General features: G+C 37.1%; 1 protein-coding gene across 4 annotated transcripts in view; it reads left to right on the top strand.

The window, feature by feature from the left end:
• The window catches only part of LCLAT1 (lysocardiolipin acyltransferase 1), a 115,621-nt gene that overhangs the window by 45,181 nt on the left and 50,054 nt on the right, over window positions 1-20,386 (top strand). For all 4 annotated transcript variants that reach the window (XM_051783593.1, XM_051783594.1, XM_051783595.1 and 1 more), the window contains 2 exons: window positions 9,100-9,246; window positions 17,754-17,870. In XM_051783593.1, the coding sequence (XP_051639553.1) occupies window positions 9,100-9,246; window positions 17,754-17,870 (264 nt within the window). The remainder of the gene's footprint in view (window positions 1-9,099; window positions 9,247-17,753; window positions 17,871-20,386) is intronic.

The raw sequence follows: 20,386 nt of genomic DNA, 5'->3' as shown, positions 1-20,386 counted from the left end.
TTGGCTTGATGAATTGTGTGCAGTAAAGTTTTCAAAAAGAGATATTACATTTCAGTAATCTCAATTTCAGAAACATTCTTGCAGCATTTCAGTGCATCTTGCCAAAGCTGGCGTCTCAAGGGAGCACTACTCTACTCTTAGCTGTTGCTGCAGTTTCTCATCTGACATCATCAGAAAGTACTGACACATTCTGCGGTATCAGTTTTCAAGGAGAATTTCTAATGGCATTGACAGTTTCCTGCATAGTCTGACATGATAGGACTTCTCTACAGTACCTGTAATAGATATGAACAATTAATATTCTCGTCTATTCTCAATTAATAAGGAGTTATGTTGGAAGTGATACAGGTTATGGTGCAGTTGTGTTCAGAACGTGTCGTGGAGTACATACTGTTCAAGTAGGTACCAAGGGACATAGACAGTAATGTCAGATGACCATGTAATGACTAGAAGATAGTTTTAATTCTTTTCTTAATAGTTTCTTTTGTGGAAGTCTTGTGATAACCAATAAGACTTCATTGCAAATAGGTGTATATTTTAATGATGGACAATTCAAATGTGTTGGGTGGGCTTACAGTAATATTTGGATTATAGTAGTTAAGAGTGCCTCAACATGTATGTGAAAAATAAATCAGAATTTGGGTTTAATTTGAGCACTCACAGAATAACTGAGAGAAAACTGAAATAGGGTAAGGGGTTAGTGTCAGTGCTACATGGGGTAATAGTAATCCTAGTTTTGCTTAATGCAGATGGAAAAGAGAAATACCATCATAATTCAGTGTACAAATGTAAAGTATGCAGGTGCAACAGGCAGCATTGATGGACATATCTTGTAGACTTACCTGTTTTGAAAAGGCTCACTGAGACTACTAAAGCAGAGCATTGTAGTTGAAGCTGACTGGGACGGGAACAGGAAAGGAAAGGACAAGGTGATGAAGGAAAAAGAGGGGAAAAAACAAAGCTGACAAACCCAGAGTAGTTAGAAACAGAGATAACTTAGTAACTCTGTCCAGATCTTCATCTCTGTATTCAAGTTACTCTGTGGCTAACATTGCTCTCAAAGAAGACTGCAAGATGTAGGAGCTTTTTAGTTGTTTTTCATTCATCTTTTCACTCGTGTGTTGTAGCTCTCAAAGGCTCAAGTTAGGTTTGGCCCTTGTATTAAGTGCTGGGGGGGGAAAGAAAAAAGGAGTTTTGCTCTATTTCAGCACTGGGCTTAGCCCCACCAATCTTTTACTACACGTCAGTTGATCCATTGTAGCTGTCCAAGTGTGCGAGCTTCCCCTGAAGCAAGCTCAAAGTAATTTGAGTCATCTTAGTTTTCAATGAAGCAGGGCAAAACAACTCCAATTATCCTGCCTTTGCCACGGGCTAAGAGCATGCACACCGACAGCTATGATGGATCAGCTACCATGAAGTAAAATATTGTTGTCACTAAGCCTGGAAAATTTTAACACTTATCTCAATTGGAATATAGCTAAAGCAGCATGCTGCAGAGAATCTGTACACATTTATATTAGCATGGAAGCGTTTGTGCTGTCACAGCTACTGCCACAGGTAGGGATAGAAATGCTTCAGCATAAAGCATCTTTGTTCATGTTATGGTTGGATTTACATTCAGATTCTTACCAGTAGAGGATATTGGTTTAAAAAATTAAAACTGTAACCTACTGAACTTTCTAGTGTAGCTCACGTGTCAAGTATCTTACATTAAAGTAGGCTGAAATGAGAGTTTTGAGAAGCTGTGATGTCTTCTAGCAATTCAATTGTGAGCTGTCAGACTTAATTGCCATAGAGTTGTTATCCTGTGTGATTTTTAAAGTAGAAGTTGTAAAAGTATGCTCTCTAATGGAAAACAAAATTGTTATTCCACCACTTATTCCTGGTCAAGACTCTCTTGAAGAAGTTTTAAGTGTGGAAGAAGGATTATTACTCTGAAGCAGAAATGCAGCTTAAGTTGGCTGTAACTTTACATGCCTTTTTTTTTTTTTTTTTTGGAGGGAAGAAAATATTTAGGTGTCTATTTCCCTGCTTGTCTCTTCTAGAAAAGGCATAATAGGATTCTCCCAACTCTGTCAGGGGGGAGGAAATAAAAAAAACACAAGCAAAACTCAACTAGCCTGTGTTCCATTAAACTTTCCTTATCCTTTCTATATTATAAGGAGTTCGTTTTCTCTACACGCCTTTGCCTCTCCAAAATACACATCAAAAGAGTGAGATCAGATGCTAACCTCTCTCATTCTCCCCATTTTGTAAACTACAAGTGACAGAGAGTGGTTATTTTCTCCAAGCTCACGAAACAAGTAACAGCAGAATTAGGATGGCATGTTTTCCCAAATTACATTCATTTTTTGGAAGCATCTGTATGGCTCAGCTCATCAGGCTGGCTTACTTTTATGGTCCTTCGTGGAGGAGGTGGAGTGTTTGAAGAGGATGTAGGCCTATGGAAGAGATATTTCATCGCAGAATCTCTTGCCATTCCTGACTTGCAGTAAGATGACACATCCGTGGGAGAGTTTCACACTATTTGGTAGGGCCTGGGTGTTTTTCCTCACAATCTAACAACTAGAGGTTGTTTTCTTTATGTGTTTGGAGATTTTGGAATGATGTGGGGCTTTTCTCCAGGCACGTATTGGGCAAAACTCATCTTTTTTAATGCTTAGGCTTTCATGTGCTGTTTCACTGTATTGATGTATTTTTAAAATGCATTAGATAAAGCAACCTTTCAGCCATCCTAGACCCTGAAGCTTTTGCTTTAGTTTGCTTTACTTTTGAGTAATGTTATGTTATTCTGATTTTACACAGCGCATCAAATCAAATCGAATTTGAAGTATTATTTTAAGATGAATACTGTAACTAAATAGGTTTAATAGTCCTTAATGACATTTATAGCATTTTGTAAGTTGCACTAACACAATGGTAGAGTTAATCGTCTAATTGTCCATATTCTATAAAAATGGCATAATTTAGGAAACAGAATGAATATCTGAGTATGAAGTGTCCTAATAGCCTTCTTCTGAACCGTGATTAAGGGATTGAATATTGAAACAATTCTTTCCAAGAAGATTATATATCTTTGTCTGGGTTCTTTATGTACATGCATATCCTGCTACTACTGTAGTGAATTTTTCCCACATACTTTCACACATTCTGTGTGTGCGCCTTGGCTGAGAGACACCAATTCTTCAATGGAGTATCCTTTCCAGAAGATTGCACAGTTGAATTTTCACACCTAAATGTAGGCCAATGTATCTGACTAGCTTGTTGACAACATTGTTCTTGCCCTGACAGCGAAATCTTCTATTGTAAACCTTGTTTGAGGTTTATACTGGCACATCCTGTATTCTCCCACAAGAGAATGAAGCGGAACAAAGGAAATACAGAAAGCATTAATTTTTGGAAGTGATTTAAATGAACATAAAATTCAGAATAATTTCATACTGAAACAAATTCATGAGAACTATGGAGAAGTCAAAGGTAAAACTAAGTGATCAGAGCAAAACCAGAATATTTTTCTTTTTTTCAGTTACCTTAAAAATCTATGTTTCTCACATTGCTGTTTCTTAATTTGAGTTTTAGTAAGAAGAAAAGGTTTAGGCTTCACACACATTGGAAGAAATGATGTTCTGTAGAATACTTAGTAGACTACATGGTATAGACATATATGACATATATAGTCTGAACATAAACTAGACATGACCATAAAAGTAATTTTAAAACAGACGTACGTTAAAGTCTGATAGGGCAAGGCAATAGCAAAGTTATAGTGGTTTTTAAATAGACACCTTACAAATAGATTAAATGAAATTAACAAATAGAATGAATCAGATGTTACACTATAAAATTAGGAACACTGCTGTGAATTTATATTTGTAAATTTTATCTCTTAGTTTATCTCTAGTTTTGTAATTTGCTCAAAGAATTCACCCAATCAGGTGGTAATTGTTCAATTCATTATACTCAATCTATTAACTACATTATTGGAAATGAGCACGGGTAAAGAAAACTTGCCAGGAGCAGAGATTATACTTCCCAAGATTGTTTCAAGAAGCATTTTTTTCTTTATTTTCCTAGTTTGTGCACTCAGATGATTACATTAAATTTAAAAAATATTTTACTTTGCTTTGGGGTTCATAAAACTATCCAGGAAAATGAAACAACAATAGTAAAATGGCCAGCTCTAACTGAATTTGCAGAAAGCTGCTAATCAGTCTGTACTGGTGACAGCTCAACAATGTATATACATAGGAACTTTACACCCTGACTTCCTGCATGATTTTCTGTGTGCCAACATCTTTTCCATACCTACAGATCTTTGAAATAGGGAGCATTCAGAATTGCGTGCTTGTTGCCTTGTGGTAATTTTATGCAGCAAAACATTTGGAATAACAAACTGTTAATGGGCTTAATTATTTGTATACAGTGGGATCATGAGCTTCCGAGTGATTTCCCTTATTAAGCCTAGATGTCTGGTTCCCTGATGCCTCAAAAGCCCTGATCAGGACCAGACCCTTGTGGAATACAGGCATACTGAATAAGGCTTTTTTTTTTTGACCAAGATAATAGCATGAAAAAACCAGTGAATAATACAGTGAAAGAAAACAGAGAGGATGAATTAATATAGTAACAAAATCCCATAGTTAGGCCTTTTATTTTCTACTTGTTTTTATAGCTTTGAATCATTTAATGAATTTGTTTGGAGGAGGGTTTAGTTGTTCTGTTACATTGCTATAGGAAATACATAGGTACCATTTTCTTGATGTGTATGTTTGCTTTCAATATCAGATGTAATATTCCTCTTTGAGATGTGACATTTTGGGGGGATATCTGATTTCTGAGTTTATGTACATAATATTGTGATACAAAACAAAACAAAGACCTTTTTGGGGGGCACAACTCACCTCTTTCTCTCTTTTGTTCATTGCCACCTCCATCCTTGGTATCTACTTACTTCCGAATTACCTTTGCAATGAAGACACACTGAAGAAATTTCAGCTTCAAGTGTTATTTTCTTTTAAAGGATTTTGGGGGGAGGAAAATAGAAGTGCAGGGTCTTAGAATTTAAAAAGCTTTAGACTTGGAGCTAGCATTTTTAATACAATGCTGCAAATTCTTGACCTGCGTAAGCTATAATTTGCTTTATCCCCAAGGCAGTAAAGAAATTCTTATGTAGAGCACATTTCTCTAGTTCAGTAGCAGGCTTTCCTTTTTGTGTAAGCACATTTTTTTTCTGTGTAGAATTATGTCCTGATAGAATACATATCCTTACCGTGTATGTGTTACTAGAGATTTTAAGCTGCCTTGTTTATATTTTCAGCTCTGAAAAGTTGATTTAAAGGTCAATGTGGCTAGCTATTCTGTCTGGTAGGTTTTTGCACTGATGTTTTGCTGTTTTGAACAAGAACTGTTCAATGTTTATATACTTTCCCAAGCAATGTTACTTATCCAAAATGTCATCCGCTGTAAGATTATTTTAGCAAAGAAATAGAGTTGCATTGTTATGGTTTCTTTAGCTTCACTCTTTCTCTGCCGTGTTTTTGTAATCAATGATTTCTCAACAGTCTGCAAATCAAAAGGCAACCATTTTTCCGCAGTCAAGTAATTGCTACCTTTCCTAGGAAAATTCCTGTTGCCCAGGAGCTCTTAGACAACCAAAAATACTGAGCAAAAAGAGCAAAATATATTTACTTTTGTTGAACAATGTGTTGACCTAAACTTAAAAGTAATTAACTGAACAGCATGTCTCACTGCAGGCTGCACGTGAGAAGGTACTGCCTTCTGCTGCTTATAAATCTTGCTGATTAGCAAAACCTTTCATCCTGCCCATTGATTTACTAAATTCCTCCCATATCTCTGTGCATTCCCATTTGGCTCCCATGTCATGCCTTGGACTTGTTACATGTTTCTCTAGCAGCACAATGCAGACACACTGTGGAATGGAAATCAAAGCAAGAGCTGCTTTTGCTTTGTTCAGAAGCAGGCGTCTGCAAACCTGTGTGGGGGTTTTCTTTCCTGCTTGAATCTGGTGGGATGGTAAGACACATGTACAGCAGGCACTCTCCCCAACTGGTGCATGGACCAGGGTTTTGGTAGAAGCCAGGATTTCATGTTTTTGTTGCCTTTCACTGGAGGCCTAAAAGCATGAGCAAATGTGGAAGATTCTTTCTTCCACTTTCATAGATGGTAAAGTAGCTTGGTGCAGTGTGCTGTGCTGGGGTAAGCCAGGAGGAAACCTGGGTCCTTTACTATTAGTCATCTATCTGTTAGATAATCTGTTCTTATTTGAACACTCAGGACTGTTTTATCTAATTAGATACATACTTAAAGATAGACAAATTCTTCCAGAACACTGAATATTATCTGTTGGAAAGGTTAGAAAATCAAACCTGTTGTTTATCTTAAAAATTGGATACCTCCCAACTCCTTTCCTACTGTTTCTTTCTTCCCCCTCCCTGACATCCTACTGTCATTACATTACTGGCTCTGTTTAATTATTCATAGTCCACATATAACACTACCACTTAGAGCAGGAATGGGAAACTACTGCACTGTATCCTCTGCTTTATGCAGTTTAGTCAGGTAAAGTACCAGTCACCCAAGCAGCATCTTTTGTAGTAGCTAAAGGTATTTATAATTTGATGTTCACAGTGCTGTTGAAGAATGATAACTAGACTTTTTGTGCAAGTTTCCATATAATTTAAAGCCTTGTGCTGTGTGAAGAAAGGTAGGGGAGAGGATGGTATCTGGCAGTGAGGTTTTTTCTATACTCCATCTGCTGTGGGCCAAAATCACTCTTCCTAAGGAGCTTCTGACCTGGGAAAGTATCAGCTTCTTGTTTCTCTTCTTTCAACCTACAGGCTCTGTTGCAATGGGAACACAAGGACTGAATAATTTGGGCCTGATGTGTGATACCACAGAATAAAATGGTTTAGCACAGTTAAAATTTTCCATATTCTACTTTAGGCATAGTGTCCTAGCTACATAAAATATACAAAAGGTCTGGGCAGAGAGGTAAGAATGACTGGAAAACCCCAAAACCACAGCAGAACTTTCCTAATCTGTATGTATGAAGCCCTGATTAGTTCAATTTAAAATACTGGTTTTGTAGCATTTTAATGCCATGTATTATAGCACTAGGAGATGATTACATGCCAGAAGATAGCACAGTTAAATTATATGTTATTTTAAAGTTACTTTAAAACTTACCTTTATTTTTTTTCCCTTCAAATAATTTGTTTAAACATGGATAACCTCTGTTAATAAAGCTGTACTGATACTTCTTGACACTGCAGATGTGAGAATGTGATATGTGCATAAATGCAGATAAAATGTTGTGGTCAAACTTTAGTTTTCTTTGCAAAGGGTTTTTCACAAGTATAGCATGCAAAGTGGAAAAGATTTGCTGAGACTGCATTCTGGGCATTTCTTTTCTTAATTCATATAACTACTTCCAGTATTCAGTTATCTGGATATCATTGATTATCTGGATATCTGAGATGCATTATGTCCAGATTGCAGAAGGCATGCTGGTTATGCATGTTCTATCTGTGTAGCTGATTTAAAAATCAAAAGTATCTACCCCATGATACAGGTCACAAATCTTTAACAATACAATTAATGTTTCTAACCAACACAGAGAGATTATGCAGCTCAGTTAATACATTATCCAGGCTGAATGACTTATGAAGCTGATTTAAAAATGAGTGACTTTAATAAGTGGTTTTCTAGCATATGCTTCTTGTGAGATACTGCTATGAACAGAATAGAAAGGAATCCCTGTAAAGAGAAGCTGAAATAAAGTGCAAGAATAACATATTGTAAGTCACCAGCAAAGGAAGAACAAGCTTTGAGAACTGTGGTGAGCAAAGAGGAGAAGGGGAAGCTTGATGTTTTCTGTTTGATGTGGAGGATCTGTCTGCAGGTTTTCTGATGAGATACAAGCTAGCCATGTACAGTGGTAAGGCAATGTCATGCTCTTCTGAGCCCTGTTTAGGGAGGGAGCATCGCTGGCATGTGGTGAGACTGGAGTCCTGATTTTTTGTCCTGCTGTCTGAACTAGTGGACAGAACTTCTAATATTATGTCATATACTGTATACAATATACTTGTGCCAAAAAAAAAGCCAAGAATACTTATTGAAGATAATGGTTTATGACCCCTAAACTGCAGGCTCAGCAGCAGTTTCACTTACTTAACTGCATTACATTGTCAGTTTGATGTCAGGTTGTAAATCTTATTGTGTATTAATACAAATAAATGGATACACATAATTTTTTTCTACAATTAACTGTAAAGAAAAGCTTGGTATTTTCTTCTATGAGTAATGAAAATTATAGGAAGGTAGATGTAACAAAACCCCCAAAGCAACAGATATTTTCTGCACACTGCACATGGTTAGCGGGCAGTGATCTCTACATAACACAGCTGTTACCCTGCAGTGCATTGCTGTAGTGATGTCCATCACCTGAGCAGATCAGAGTTGCAGGGATTAAGGATATTACAGTGAGGCCTGTGGTTTTAAATGCTTCACCTCAGAGAATCATATAATTGTTTAGGCTGGAAAAGACTTCCAACATCGTTGAGTCCAGCGTTAACCCAGGACTGCAAGCCCACCACTAAACCACGTCCCTAAGCACCACATTTACATGGCTTTTAAATACCCCCAGGAATGGTGACTCAAACACTCCTCTGGGTAGCCTGTTCCTAGGAGTAGATTGACAACCTTTTCAGTGAGGAAATTTTTCCTAATATTCAATCTAAACTTCCTCTGGTGCAACTTGAAGCCATTTGCTTGTGTCCCGTCCCTTGTTTCTTGGGAGAAGAGATCGAACCCCACCTCACTACAACCTCCTTTCGTGACAGCATGGGCCCTATTCTTTCTGGAAAACTTTTCTGACTCTGGTAACTTGAGTTTTGCATTTTAAATACATTATGCATTCTTTTTTACGAGGTAACTAAAAGTGCTCTTAATCAGTTGAGGACAGGTGGGCAGCAAATAAAAGGTGGTGTCTAACACAGTTTATAAAATATTTTGGAATAACAGACACTGTGGAAGTATAAGAGTGAAATGTTACTAAAGGTATATTTTTTTAAACTTTAGGCTGGGCAATGCAGGTTGCTGCCTTTGTTTTCATTCAGAGAAAGTGGGAAGATGACAAGAGTCACTTTGAAAAAATGCTGGATTATTTCTGTGACATTCGTGAGCCACTACAACTCCTCATCTTTCCAGAAGGAACTGATCTCACAGGTAGGCTGCATTTGTCATCTTCTCATGGAATGTTCAAAGTGGAAATTCTTTGTTGTTTATGGGAAGAGTTTAAAAAAGTCCAAGGCAGGAGCAAGACTTGGTTCTCATGGACAGTAGAAATTATAGTGAATAATCAAATGATGTGGTGATTCATTTGAGAGGCACAAACATATTTCCACTGAGAGACTTTGCCAATCTGCCTGAAGGAACTTACATTTCAAAGCATCTGATGATTGAAATAATATTTTATTGGTCAGTACTGTATATACATTGCATTAGCAAGAGTAGGTTTAAAGACCTGGAATATATCACTTGCCTGTTCCCATTTGCTGTATTACTGTGGCAAAATCACATCTCTGAATGAGTGATTGAAAAGGACTAATAATTCTGTTTGACTTCTTGCCTGATGTTTTAAGAGGAGAACATGGAGATTCTTGTTTTTAGGTCGTGTAAGCAGTCTGTATCTGCCTCTACAAGAGAAATATCTCTCTAAAACAAAGGTTGACATTATCATAGGAATAAGTTTAATGAGTTTGAACCTGTACTAATAATTTTTAATCAAATATCCAGCTTTATGCAGGTGTCTTATGGCATTAGTAGCAAGCTCTTAACCAGTGAAGATGACTCAAGTGCCATTTAAAGAAAACGTTGTATGAATGTTCTGTGGTGGTTCATGGCTGCAGCATGGTATGATAAGCATTATCTTTAAATAGAAAATCAATTACAATTAAGCTTCTAACTTTAAGCTCATTTAGAAGATTTTTGCTATACTTTGCATTGCAGATATTCTCAAATCATATTTTATGGCAAAGCCACATCAGTAAGTACTAGACACGGTATAAAAATAAGTAACGTATTCTGCTGTTCTTTCTTCTGCATTCCAAATATCCTTAAAATTGATATGTATAGTATCCTGGTGCTATCATCACTTGATCAGCCTTCCTGAAAGAGGGTAAATTCATGGAACATTCTTGGACTGCTTTACATGATAACTTTTGTTGATTTGGTTATTTTTGTATCTAAAGTTAGAAAGAAGGGTGGAATTTTCTTCACTAGGAAGAGCGATGAGGCACTGGAACAGGTTTTCCAGAGAAGTTGTGCATGTCCCATGCCTGGAAGGATTCAAGGCCAGGCTGAATTGGGCTTTGAGCAACATGATCTAGTGGAAAGTGTCCCTTTCCATGGCAGGGGAGTTGGAACTGGGTGATCTTTAAGGTCCTTTCCAACTCAGACCTTTCTATGATGCTATAAAATTATCTAACTTTTTTTCATTGAATTCATGAAGATCTCCTAGCTCTAAATTATGAGGTGCAATCTTTATCTTTTTCATGGAATCAGAAGACTCCTCCTTAGAGCACTCACACTCTCTTTCTGAATAGGTGCTTCCACCTCAAGATGACTGAAAGAATGGGATTGTTTATTCCAATCCAGTTGGAATTCCTTCTCATGTCTCCCAATATTCCCCAGAGACAACGGATTTTTAAAGAACTGAGAAAGTTTTGTACTGCAACTTTAAAAAAGAAGATTCAGCTGAGGACTGAGACAGCTGCTTGTGCTGATGGGTGGTTGGGCAGCCCAGGGAGGAAGCAGTGCAGGGGGAAGGATGGAGTGATGGATAGAGGAGACAACAGGGCACTGCTATGCTTGGCTTCTGACACATTAAACTGTCCTGCGTTTAGCAGTCGTGTCTTGCCATCAAATACTGAATGCCACCTTGATTTGTGCATAAAAAGATGTCTAGAGACAGGCAAAACCCTGGGATTTTTTCTGTGGAAGTAAATAGCTCTCCCTATCTAATTGTCTTCACAGGAAACATTACCTCATATATTTAAAAATATTATAAGAGACCGAGAAAAATCCCTTGACAAGCTAATCCTGACCAAGCAATAAATTTATGCCATATGAGAATGCTAGAACATAATAATCTATTTTATGTAACATTTTGAAAAAGTGATTTGCAGAAAACTTATGTTATTGACCTGTTAGGACCTATTGCAACCTCATGTTCCATCCGTTAGAATAAGAAATAAACTGTGGTTTTGTTCTGAACAGTTGCTCAAAATTCTAGGGAACATTTTGCAGAAATAGAGGCAATGACTTGTTTTCTGACCAAATTACAAAACTGCTAATTACTTCTGAAAACAGAATTTTTCTGGTGCTTAAAATGAAAAATAACATTCTACATGTACTTCACTGAAGAGCAGAATTACTGTGCAGCTTTGTGCTGCTGTAATTTTTTTATCCTCTCTGTGGCCGCATGGCAATGATAGATTTACTCCTCTTTATAAGAAATTGGACAATATTTTCAGGTATTCAAGAATGAAAGATTTCAAAGAAATGTAAAGTATGGCTGTATTTATGCATGGGCCAAAGGCTGACTTCATGTTGGTGAAGTACTTTGCAGTGGAAGATGCTACATGAATAAATTTTAGAAATAGTAAAGTCATGAACCCTGAACATTGTATTTGCAGACTGGATGAATAGGGTCTGAGGTAATAATTATATAATTATATACTTATTTCTGATAGGTTGGCCATCTTTTTACTCTGGAGTAATTGAAGGTTAAAGCTAAGTGCATCAAAGGTATTTTATTGTAATTGCTTCAAAAGAAGCCCTCAGCAGATGAACATATAGCCAGACTTTCTGAAGCCCTAAAGAAAACAAAGCAACCATTAGTCTCCTGCTTCTGGAAAGCTGGAATACGACCCACCATATTGCCTATTCTTTTGTTTTTCTTGGTGTTCCTTAAAAAAGTGTTTGTAGTAATTCTTCAGAAAGCAATGACAGAAAAAAAAAAGTTGCTGTATTGCTCTGTGCCTGGTAAAGCCTCATTTCCTATGGATTTGTGTCTGCATCCCTGTTCATGGTCTCTTTTTCACTGCAGCTTCTCCTTTTTCCTTGTGTTTCCTTCTGTGTGACATTTCCTCCACAAAGCTCTTTCCACTGTCTTGGCAAGAGGCATCACGTGCTGTACTCGTGTTACCTGATGGGCTGCTGCATGCTGTGCTGAAAGCCCTGACAGATTGAATACCCATGGAGCCTTCCCTGGCTTTTCCCATTATTAGGATCTCTACTCTCAGAAGCTTCCCCTTCACTCAGCCACTGTTTTTTTCTAAAACTTCTGCTGGGCTTAATCATCTTTGAATCTCTTGTCCCTGATAAACTTTGTTTGCAGGTGGCAATAGCTTCAAAAGTTAAGGGGAGCAAACAGGTGGACAGAGTGTGATTGCACAGACCTTTTTTCCTTGAGGAACAGCTGAAAAGCATGTAGGAAAGCTAGCTAGAGCTCAGGTTTTGGCAGGAATGTTGTCTTGTGGATGACAGAAGGTAACAATAACTGCAGTTGGATTTTTAACTTTTCTAGTAAATTTGTAGTACAAAGAATACTGTTCAAAAGCACTGGTGGGGGTTGATCTAATGTGTAATAGTTTCAAAATAACCCAAGTAAGGACAATTACTTAATTTTTTTCTTAAAATTGTAAGCCAGTGTAGTTTTTCTCACTTTTATGCAAACCTAATAGATAAATGAGAGTTTTATTTATTTATTTATTAAGATAGACTTTGGGAGTTCTCATTTATTCTTTCACTGTCTAGCACTAATATAATTTGAGGGTACTTGAAGTCATAGAAGTTCATGCATGCTTTTATCATGTACATGCATCATTTTATCATTTTTCTTTTATCCCAAGTGGAATTAAAGGAAAAGGCAGTAGTTAATAGTCAAATTTCAGTGCTAGCAGAAAAGAAAAAAGTAGTAGCTGAGAGTTGTTCAGAAGTACTTGTATTAAAGTTGTCCAAATCAGTTTTCAAATAGGATGATGAGGAAAGTTTACAATTCTTTTGGGTAACACCCAGCAAAATACATCAACCTGGATGGTGTTGACTCTGTAAAAGTAAGTGAGCTTGTTTGTTTGAGAGGAGCTAATGCTGCATACATATTTCATAGGGAACAAACACTTAGCTTTTCATTGGGAATAGATCTTGGAGTTTTAGATCCAAATACGCTTCAGACTCAGATGAATGCAGCTGTTACTGCATTATGGCTTTCATCATAACAGTGATGAAATCCTAGAGATCTTTGTTTTAATTCAAAATTAGCTCACAAACTAAAAATGTAATTTGACTTTAAAAACATTAAATTTGTTCACTTTTTCCACTAGTTTTCAGGAGCAAAAGGCAATTTAACTTCTTAAAATCTGTAACTCAAAAATCAAGAAAATGTGTTAGCATCAGCTATTCGTCCAGTTACTTTAAATGAAATTCTGAAGTGTGGTGCTTCAAGAAAGTGCTGGCTTTCTGAGCTTTTTCAGTAATTTTAAAATGTGATAAATGGGATTTGCCCACATGATTTGGAGATAAATGAGGAAAAAAAATGTAATCAAATTAATTACCAAAGGCAACACAGGAGCAAAAAAAAGTAAGACATTTTGACCAGAATCCTTAAAATCTTGTACTTTTGTGTTGTTTGACAGTCACTCTGCAGAAATGTTTAAATACTCAAATAAATTGGACTACTTGCACTTGTCACCACCATCCTAATGAATGTATGCTCTGAGGGGCTGCAGGTATTGGCTGAAGGAGATGGGAGAGGAGAGGCAAGTCAGTGCAAGACCTGAGTAGACAGACCATGAAGCAGTTCCGTAAGTGCCCCACATCACCCCCTATTGATAAACTGGCTGCTTTCCATAAAAATAACTTATTCTCCTTAGTCTTCTTTTATAAGCAAATAGAACGAAGGAGTTAAAATGCAAAATGCTCCTACCAGGAATGAGGAGCAAAAATACGTTTACTTTGACTTAAATACAGTGAAAAAAAGAAAATAACCTGTTTCTAGAAAGCAACACTTACTCATATTTTTCAGAGAGAGTAAGCAATAGGGGGCATTACCTGTAGCCAGATGATGTGAGTGACCTTTTGGGATTGAGGAGACCCAAACCAAGTTTATTTCCAAGCCCTGTCGCAAAAGCTTCTTGATGCTATTTGTTTTTAGTAGGTTGGGAGAAAAGAAGAGAACGCGTTTCCTCTTTTTAAGGAAATTTTTAGGCATATTTAACTTTTTTTTATTCTTTCATCTGTGAATGTTATAATCTGGCCAGCAGACCAATGAGGGATCTGCGTTAAGTTTGGCAGCGCTGACAATGTAGCCTGGTCCGCTGGTTAAGGGATTTTAAAGAGGTGTTTGTTGTACGAATTCCCTCAAGTTGCAGAGGATGTAAAAATGGGTTTCTGATTTCCTGGATCAGTTTTCTAACTTCTGGGTTTCGTGTAATGAGGAGCATCGCATGTTCTGTGCCTTTTGTTGAATCCATTTCTGAGCAGCTGACTTGCTCTCAATTTCCCCCCAGGGCTTTTTGGGCACAAGGATCCCGTGGGCACAAAGGTGCTTCCATCGACTGACATGATGCCAGTCAGAGTATTTGTTCATAAGTAATAGTAGAGTAAGAAACTGGGTTTTTTCAAATGCTGAGACTAAAGGGAGAGGGAGGAAGGGCATTATTCTTAGGTTTTTTGTAGAGTGAAGGCATATCCTACCCTTGCTTTCAGTATGGCATCAAAACCCATTGACCTTCCTGACTTGCTGTAATAAATAATCATGTTTAATGCACAAAGACCTGTGGCTTGATAGTTGTTAGGAAGGGAAGAGGGAGATGATTTTTCCAGATGACACTGATCATTGTGTTAGCTGGGAGCATTACTCTAGTTCTAAAATCCCATTGCACTAGGGTAATGCAAAAGGGGAAGGGAACAGTCTCTGTTATATAAAACTTACAATCCAGAGGCAAGACAGGGATACAAATGTCAGGAAATAGCTGAATAGTGTTGGCCAGGGTGCTGATGTCCAGCTGTTCACACGTTTTTAGAATGGCAGTGTAGTAAAGGGAAATTTGGAAGATGTTTAGCAGATGTTTACAGTGAGTTCTTTCCAAGTACAGGGAGGTGCACTAAGAGGAGGTTTGAAGATGATTGTTTCAAGGCAATGGGCACTGGAGGTCCCAAATCTTTTTTAGCAGTATCAATTAGGTCTTACTCAGAGAATGAATGTACCCATTCACTCTTTGGCTTTCCTGTGGTTCAAGTAGGAGTGTTTTACAAACACCGAGGAATTCATTTTCATGCTCCCTCTGAAGCAAAGTGCTAGTGAGCAGACATAAGGAGGTAGTTTTTCTGAGTGCTCATTAACTGTGTGCAGTTTGAGATGCTTAAGAACTGCTTGACTTTATGTAGATTTATATGGCACTTGTGTCTCAAAGCTCTGATTGACTTGATTTGCAGACTGTAAGTTTTCCACAGTGAAACCCCAATTTGGATATGCAGAAAATGAAGAAGATTATACTTCTGTCCTTTGGAAACAACAATACATTAGCTTAAGAACTTTGTGATAAATTAATTTAAAAAATTTTACTTGAATCACTACAGAATCTGGAAAAGAACTCTTGATTTGAATATTTTTTTATAGCAACACTCTTGGTCATCAGTGTAATTTCTTAAAAAATAAAGAGTTTTAGTTGTTGAACTAATACAAGTATTCCTAAGAGATAAAACCTGGCTTTTTGCAGGAACATTTAATAATTACCAGATTACTGCTGCCATTCCAAGTCTTTCCCATTGCTCACTTTGCAAGTTTTGCCATTGCAATGGGAACGCAGAAGGCAAGTCCCCTTCACTGATCCAGAATGGTCCATTTGCAGTATTGATTGGAGTAGTAGTCAAGGAGACAAAAATAGATCCTCTGACCATGTGGTGAAAGACATAATGTATATGTCCAAGGGAAGATAAGTTACATAGCCAAGTATAATTTTAGTGTTTCACACATTCTGTAATTTTAGCAATGCTTTTTGAAGTTGTAATATTTTTCAAGTATTTGTACGTTTTGGCAATTTGGCAAGAATTAAATATTTGGATTCTCTTTGCTGAATCACTTGCTTGGCTACTGTGCAACAGCTTTCCTCGAAATCACATGGTCAGGAAATCTGTGCACTCAATCTTAAGGGTTATATATATGAAAAGCAGCACCATAATGCTTGGAAACAGTAGATCACAGGGAAAAAATACTCAGTACACTAATATAGCATTTATTAATTGGTAGATAATCTTTTGGGGGGGGCACCCGCATTTCTTATGAATAGAGCTCGTGTAATTTAGGGAAAAAAAGGATGCAGGAATGTTGCATTACAGCAAAAAGGAAATTTCTCACTACTGTTGATTTGTTCACTTACGCTGCTGTGCCTTTATAGGAAAAAATTATGAGGATTGTAAGGGGAAGGATTTATCTCTATCACTTCTGTTAGATTATTAAACAGCAACATGTTTTTCATTACTTTATCTGTCATCTCTGTTAAGGTTAACTATGAACACTTGAAAAAGGCCTTTTTCTGCTTGAAAAACATGATATATTGCTTAAACTGTTATTTTGTTCCATAGATCTGTTGGTGGGATTTTGTCTTTTAAAACACCTGCAAAACTTCGTAAATGAGTTATTAAATAAGCTAGTTGATCAAATTGGTTTTTACCATGTTGCCAAGGGAACGCTGCATGTGTCCATTGCCCGTTGGCTCCAGGGGAGGCACAGCAGTACCCACAGTAAAGGACTAAATGTAGCCAGCAAAGTCCATTTGGCTCCTGACTGAGGCTGGTTGGAAGAGCCTTCTGCACATCCTGGGAAAAAAATTACTTCCTCTCTGCCTGTCTTCAGAAGTTTTTGCTTTGGTGTCCCCATCTTCCTTGTTTAGTGGGCTCTGTTAGCAACTAGCTCTGGAAAGCCTTTGTCTGGCTTTCTCGCAGGAGGTTCCTTCTTACCAGAGGTTTGAAACACGTTTGTCACGGGGTTTAGCCATCCTGCTTTTCAGATGCCTTGTGTGTACTCTACCTACAGTAGCAGGCACATGCTGTGACACTGAGTCACTTGATCAAAAAATTAAAAAACAGGGTATGTACGTGCAGAGCAGGTTGATGAATAAAATGTGGCGAATTCAGAATGAAGATGTAAAATACAATTTTAATGTATTAGATTAACTGTTTTTCTCCATTTAATGTTTTCTTTCTGAAATAAGTTTAATGTGGTTAAACACTGATCTCAAGGTATTTCTGTACATAGTATTAAACCTACATTACTATACATTGTGCCTTTTGAGTTAAAAAACCCCTGAAATGCAATTGAGCCAGTTGACACATTTTACTGTAAAATAGGTATTGAAGTGTATAAAGAACTATTAACAGACTTTAATTTGTAGATTTCAGGTTGCATTTGATAGATATGAGATTTGCTGATTATTTTCAAAGATAAATGAACGGGTAAAAAGGCTTTTCTTGCAATCCACGTGGCTCTTCCTCCTACCATGGTATGGCCAACTGAAAGTGCACTTGCTGTCTGCCTCCCACCCGAAAAGCTGTTGTACATTTGTACTGTGTGAACTGCTGTTGAACCATTCCTGTCGTACGATCATTAAATTTATTTCGTGGTCTGCGTGCACACTAACAGAAAATGGTGCTTTTTATTCTCTCCTCAGCCAACACCAAAGCCCGCAGTCATGAATTCGCTGAAAAGAACGGATTTCAAAAATACGAGTATGTCTTACACCCGCGAACAACCGGGTTCACTTTCGTGGTTGAGCGTCTAAGGGAAGGTAACCCTGCTCTCTTCTTTTCTTTGTTTGAGAAAACAAATCTCACCCAAGCTGTTGAAGCTGATGTTCACAAAACGGATAGAAGTAATTCCAGGAAAACTGATCACAAAGAAAGCCCTTGTTTGCAACCCTACTTTAAGTGATTGTAACATGGAGAGATTTGAGAGAGTTGATAATAGGCACTAATATCATCAGGAGTATGCAGTGAAAGAAAACAACCTTTTTTTTTGTTTTCTTAATATTGTAGCTTGTTTAGTGGTATTACCTCAGAAAACTAGTGGAAAAGATCCTAAGGAGGTTTAGCCTTATTGCCTGTATTGTCCTCAACCCCAAGTGGGTGGTTGATGCTGAGCACACAGGCAATTATGTCACTGCCCTCTCTGAAAAAGCTTCTGATTTTAAGTCCTAGAGCTGAGAATAAAAGTTGTTCTGTTAAAAGGACAAGCAGCATGTAAATGCAGCAAGTTGGCTGCCCAGTGCTGTCAGCTTTTTTGGGCGATGGTGACTTGGAGAAGTTCTCTAAAATAGAAGTTGTGCTGCTTGGCAGGGTGGTGGATAAGAGAGCATGTGATACTTGCTTTTTACCTAGAAGTGGTCTTCCATCCTCTCTTAATCTGGGAGTTGAGGTTGAGTCTCTGTTATCGGGAGAACTGAGTATAAAGATGTGATTGCTCGTTAGATTGAGATGTCTGTGGATTTTGGGAATGAGCATTTTGATGAGGTTTGAGGACATAAGGATGTAACCTTTAAATGGTACTGATGTGGCAGAGGTTCAAGTACAGATGAGTGAATATTTGCAGGATATATGGTTGAGGAAAATAAACATGTACAGTAGATATGAAGTGACTTTTTTATAGGTTAGTTCTTCAGGGGAAAGCGATTCTAGATCTTTAACACATGCTGGTTATTTTGACTGCCAAGGGAAGAAGTTTGAGATTATTAAAAAGAATAAGGACCTGCTGGTAGGTTTTTTTTGCTTGCTGGAATCCTTGCTTGGATTTTAAAAGCAGACCTGGCTTGCATTTTACCTACTTCCTACTAAACAGATATCCTAACATTGCTGTAAACTCTTTGGTATTTTGTCAAGGTGGATAATCCCAGCTGTATCACATATCTATTTGACCCTATTTGTGTTGGACATTCAGAGCCAGACATCTTAGATTTTCATCTGTCTTGAATGTTTATTACTCAATTTGCTGTAGTAAAAAAATTTACCACATACACAATTTCAAAAGCGTGTTTTACTTAAATTTTCACATCAATAAGTTAGCCTACTGCATAAAAATATTTCAAGCCTGGAATAGATTTTCAGTTAAAGAAATATTTTCCACTCGAAATATTAACAAGTTAAAAAAAATGATTCTGCATTTGCTGCAGAAACAAGCTTTGTGGTTATACAGTAATTTTCTAATTTTATAAAAATGCTTTTCTCTTCCATTGCTCTATGAAAGATCTTTGCAAATTAGGCTGTTGGATTATAAAAAGGAAAATAGTTGAGGCTGATTAACTGATTTTATGCAGTAGAAAGCTGGAGAAAAACCAAAAACATTCCCAGATAATTTTTTTGTCCAGCCTTTCAAGTGATTTTAAATCCTCTTTTTATTTAAGGCAGGCAAATATTGTGTGAAATATTAATGTCCCTTTAGCATTGAATTTACTAGGTATTTTGTACCTTGATAAGCATTGTAAACTACATTTATTACAACTGTATGCTATTATGTAGTAAATTATGTGCGAAAAGTTAATTCAAGTAGTATTTTAAAGTACTTGGTTATCACTTATTAATTTTATCATTGGTTTTCAGTTGTTTGCAAATGTGCCAAATGTGGACCATTTGTGTTGCTGTAGTTGCTGGACTTTAAAATAAATGCCTTTATCTTTTCATCTATACAATATAGATGTTCAGGTTGATATTCAGATGCTGATGGCCCAGTTGGTACCTAGTGTTATTGTGCAGCTCTGGTTTGAGCTATTGACTATTAGATGTCTTTTTTACAATTCTGATTTCTGATACTAACAGTAATAAAGAAAACCAGGGTTGTCAAGGATACAGTGTAAACCTGAGTTCCTGTTTCTGAACTGTCTTAATGCTACAATCATAGTAATAATCATAAAAATCGACTTATTTCCTTTTATACTGCTCATAGCTGCAAGCACAAAGCAATGTGTGTGACTTTAACATGCAGGAGGGAGTGGTAGAGATTTTAACATCATGTTTACGTCTTTGAAAGTATTTTTGTGCATAGATGACAACCCTATTGCCCTAGAGCTCTCTAGTGAATACATTTTGGCCTGTGGCTGTTTTCCATTCCTGAGGCTCAAGTGTCTTTTCTTCAGGCTCGAGTACATTATTTTGCTCCAAGAATAAGTTGATGAAAAGAGGGGAAAAATGTCATTAGAAGTTTAACTGCTTTTCAAATGTTGAAGAAACTAACCTAATTTGGCAAGAACCCTGATTAATATGCATCACAAGCTATAGCATGAAAGAATTACCTGTTACTGTATAAAAAATAACA

Source organism: Manacus candei, unplaced genomic scaffold, assembly GCF_025592945.1.
Source record: "Manacus candei isolate 608988 ecotype Guabito, Panama unplaced genomic scaffold, ASM2559294v1 h1tg000017l, whole genome shotgun sequence".
Taxonomy (NCBI): domain Eukaryota; kingdom Metazoa; phylum Chordata; class Aves; order Passeriformes; family Pipridae; genus Manacus; species Manacus candei.
This window is presented reverse-complemented; position numbering and strand designations above follow the sequence as displayed.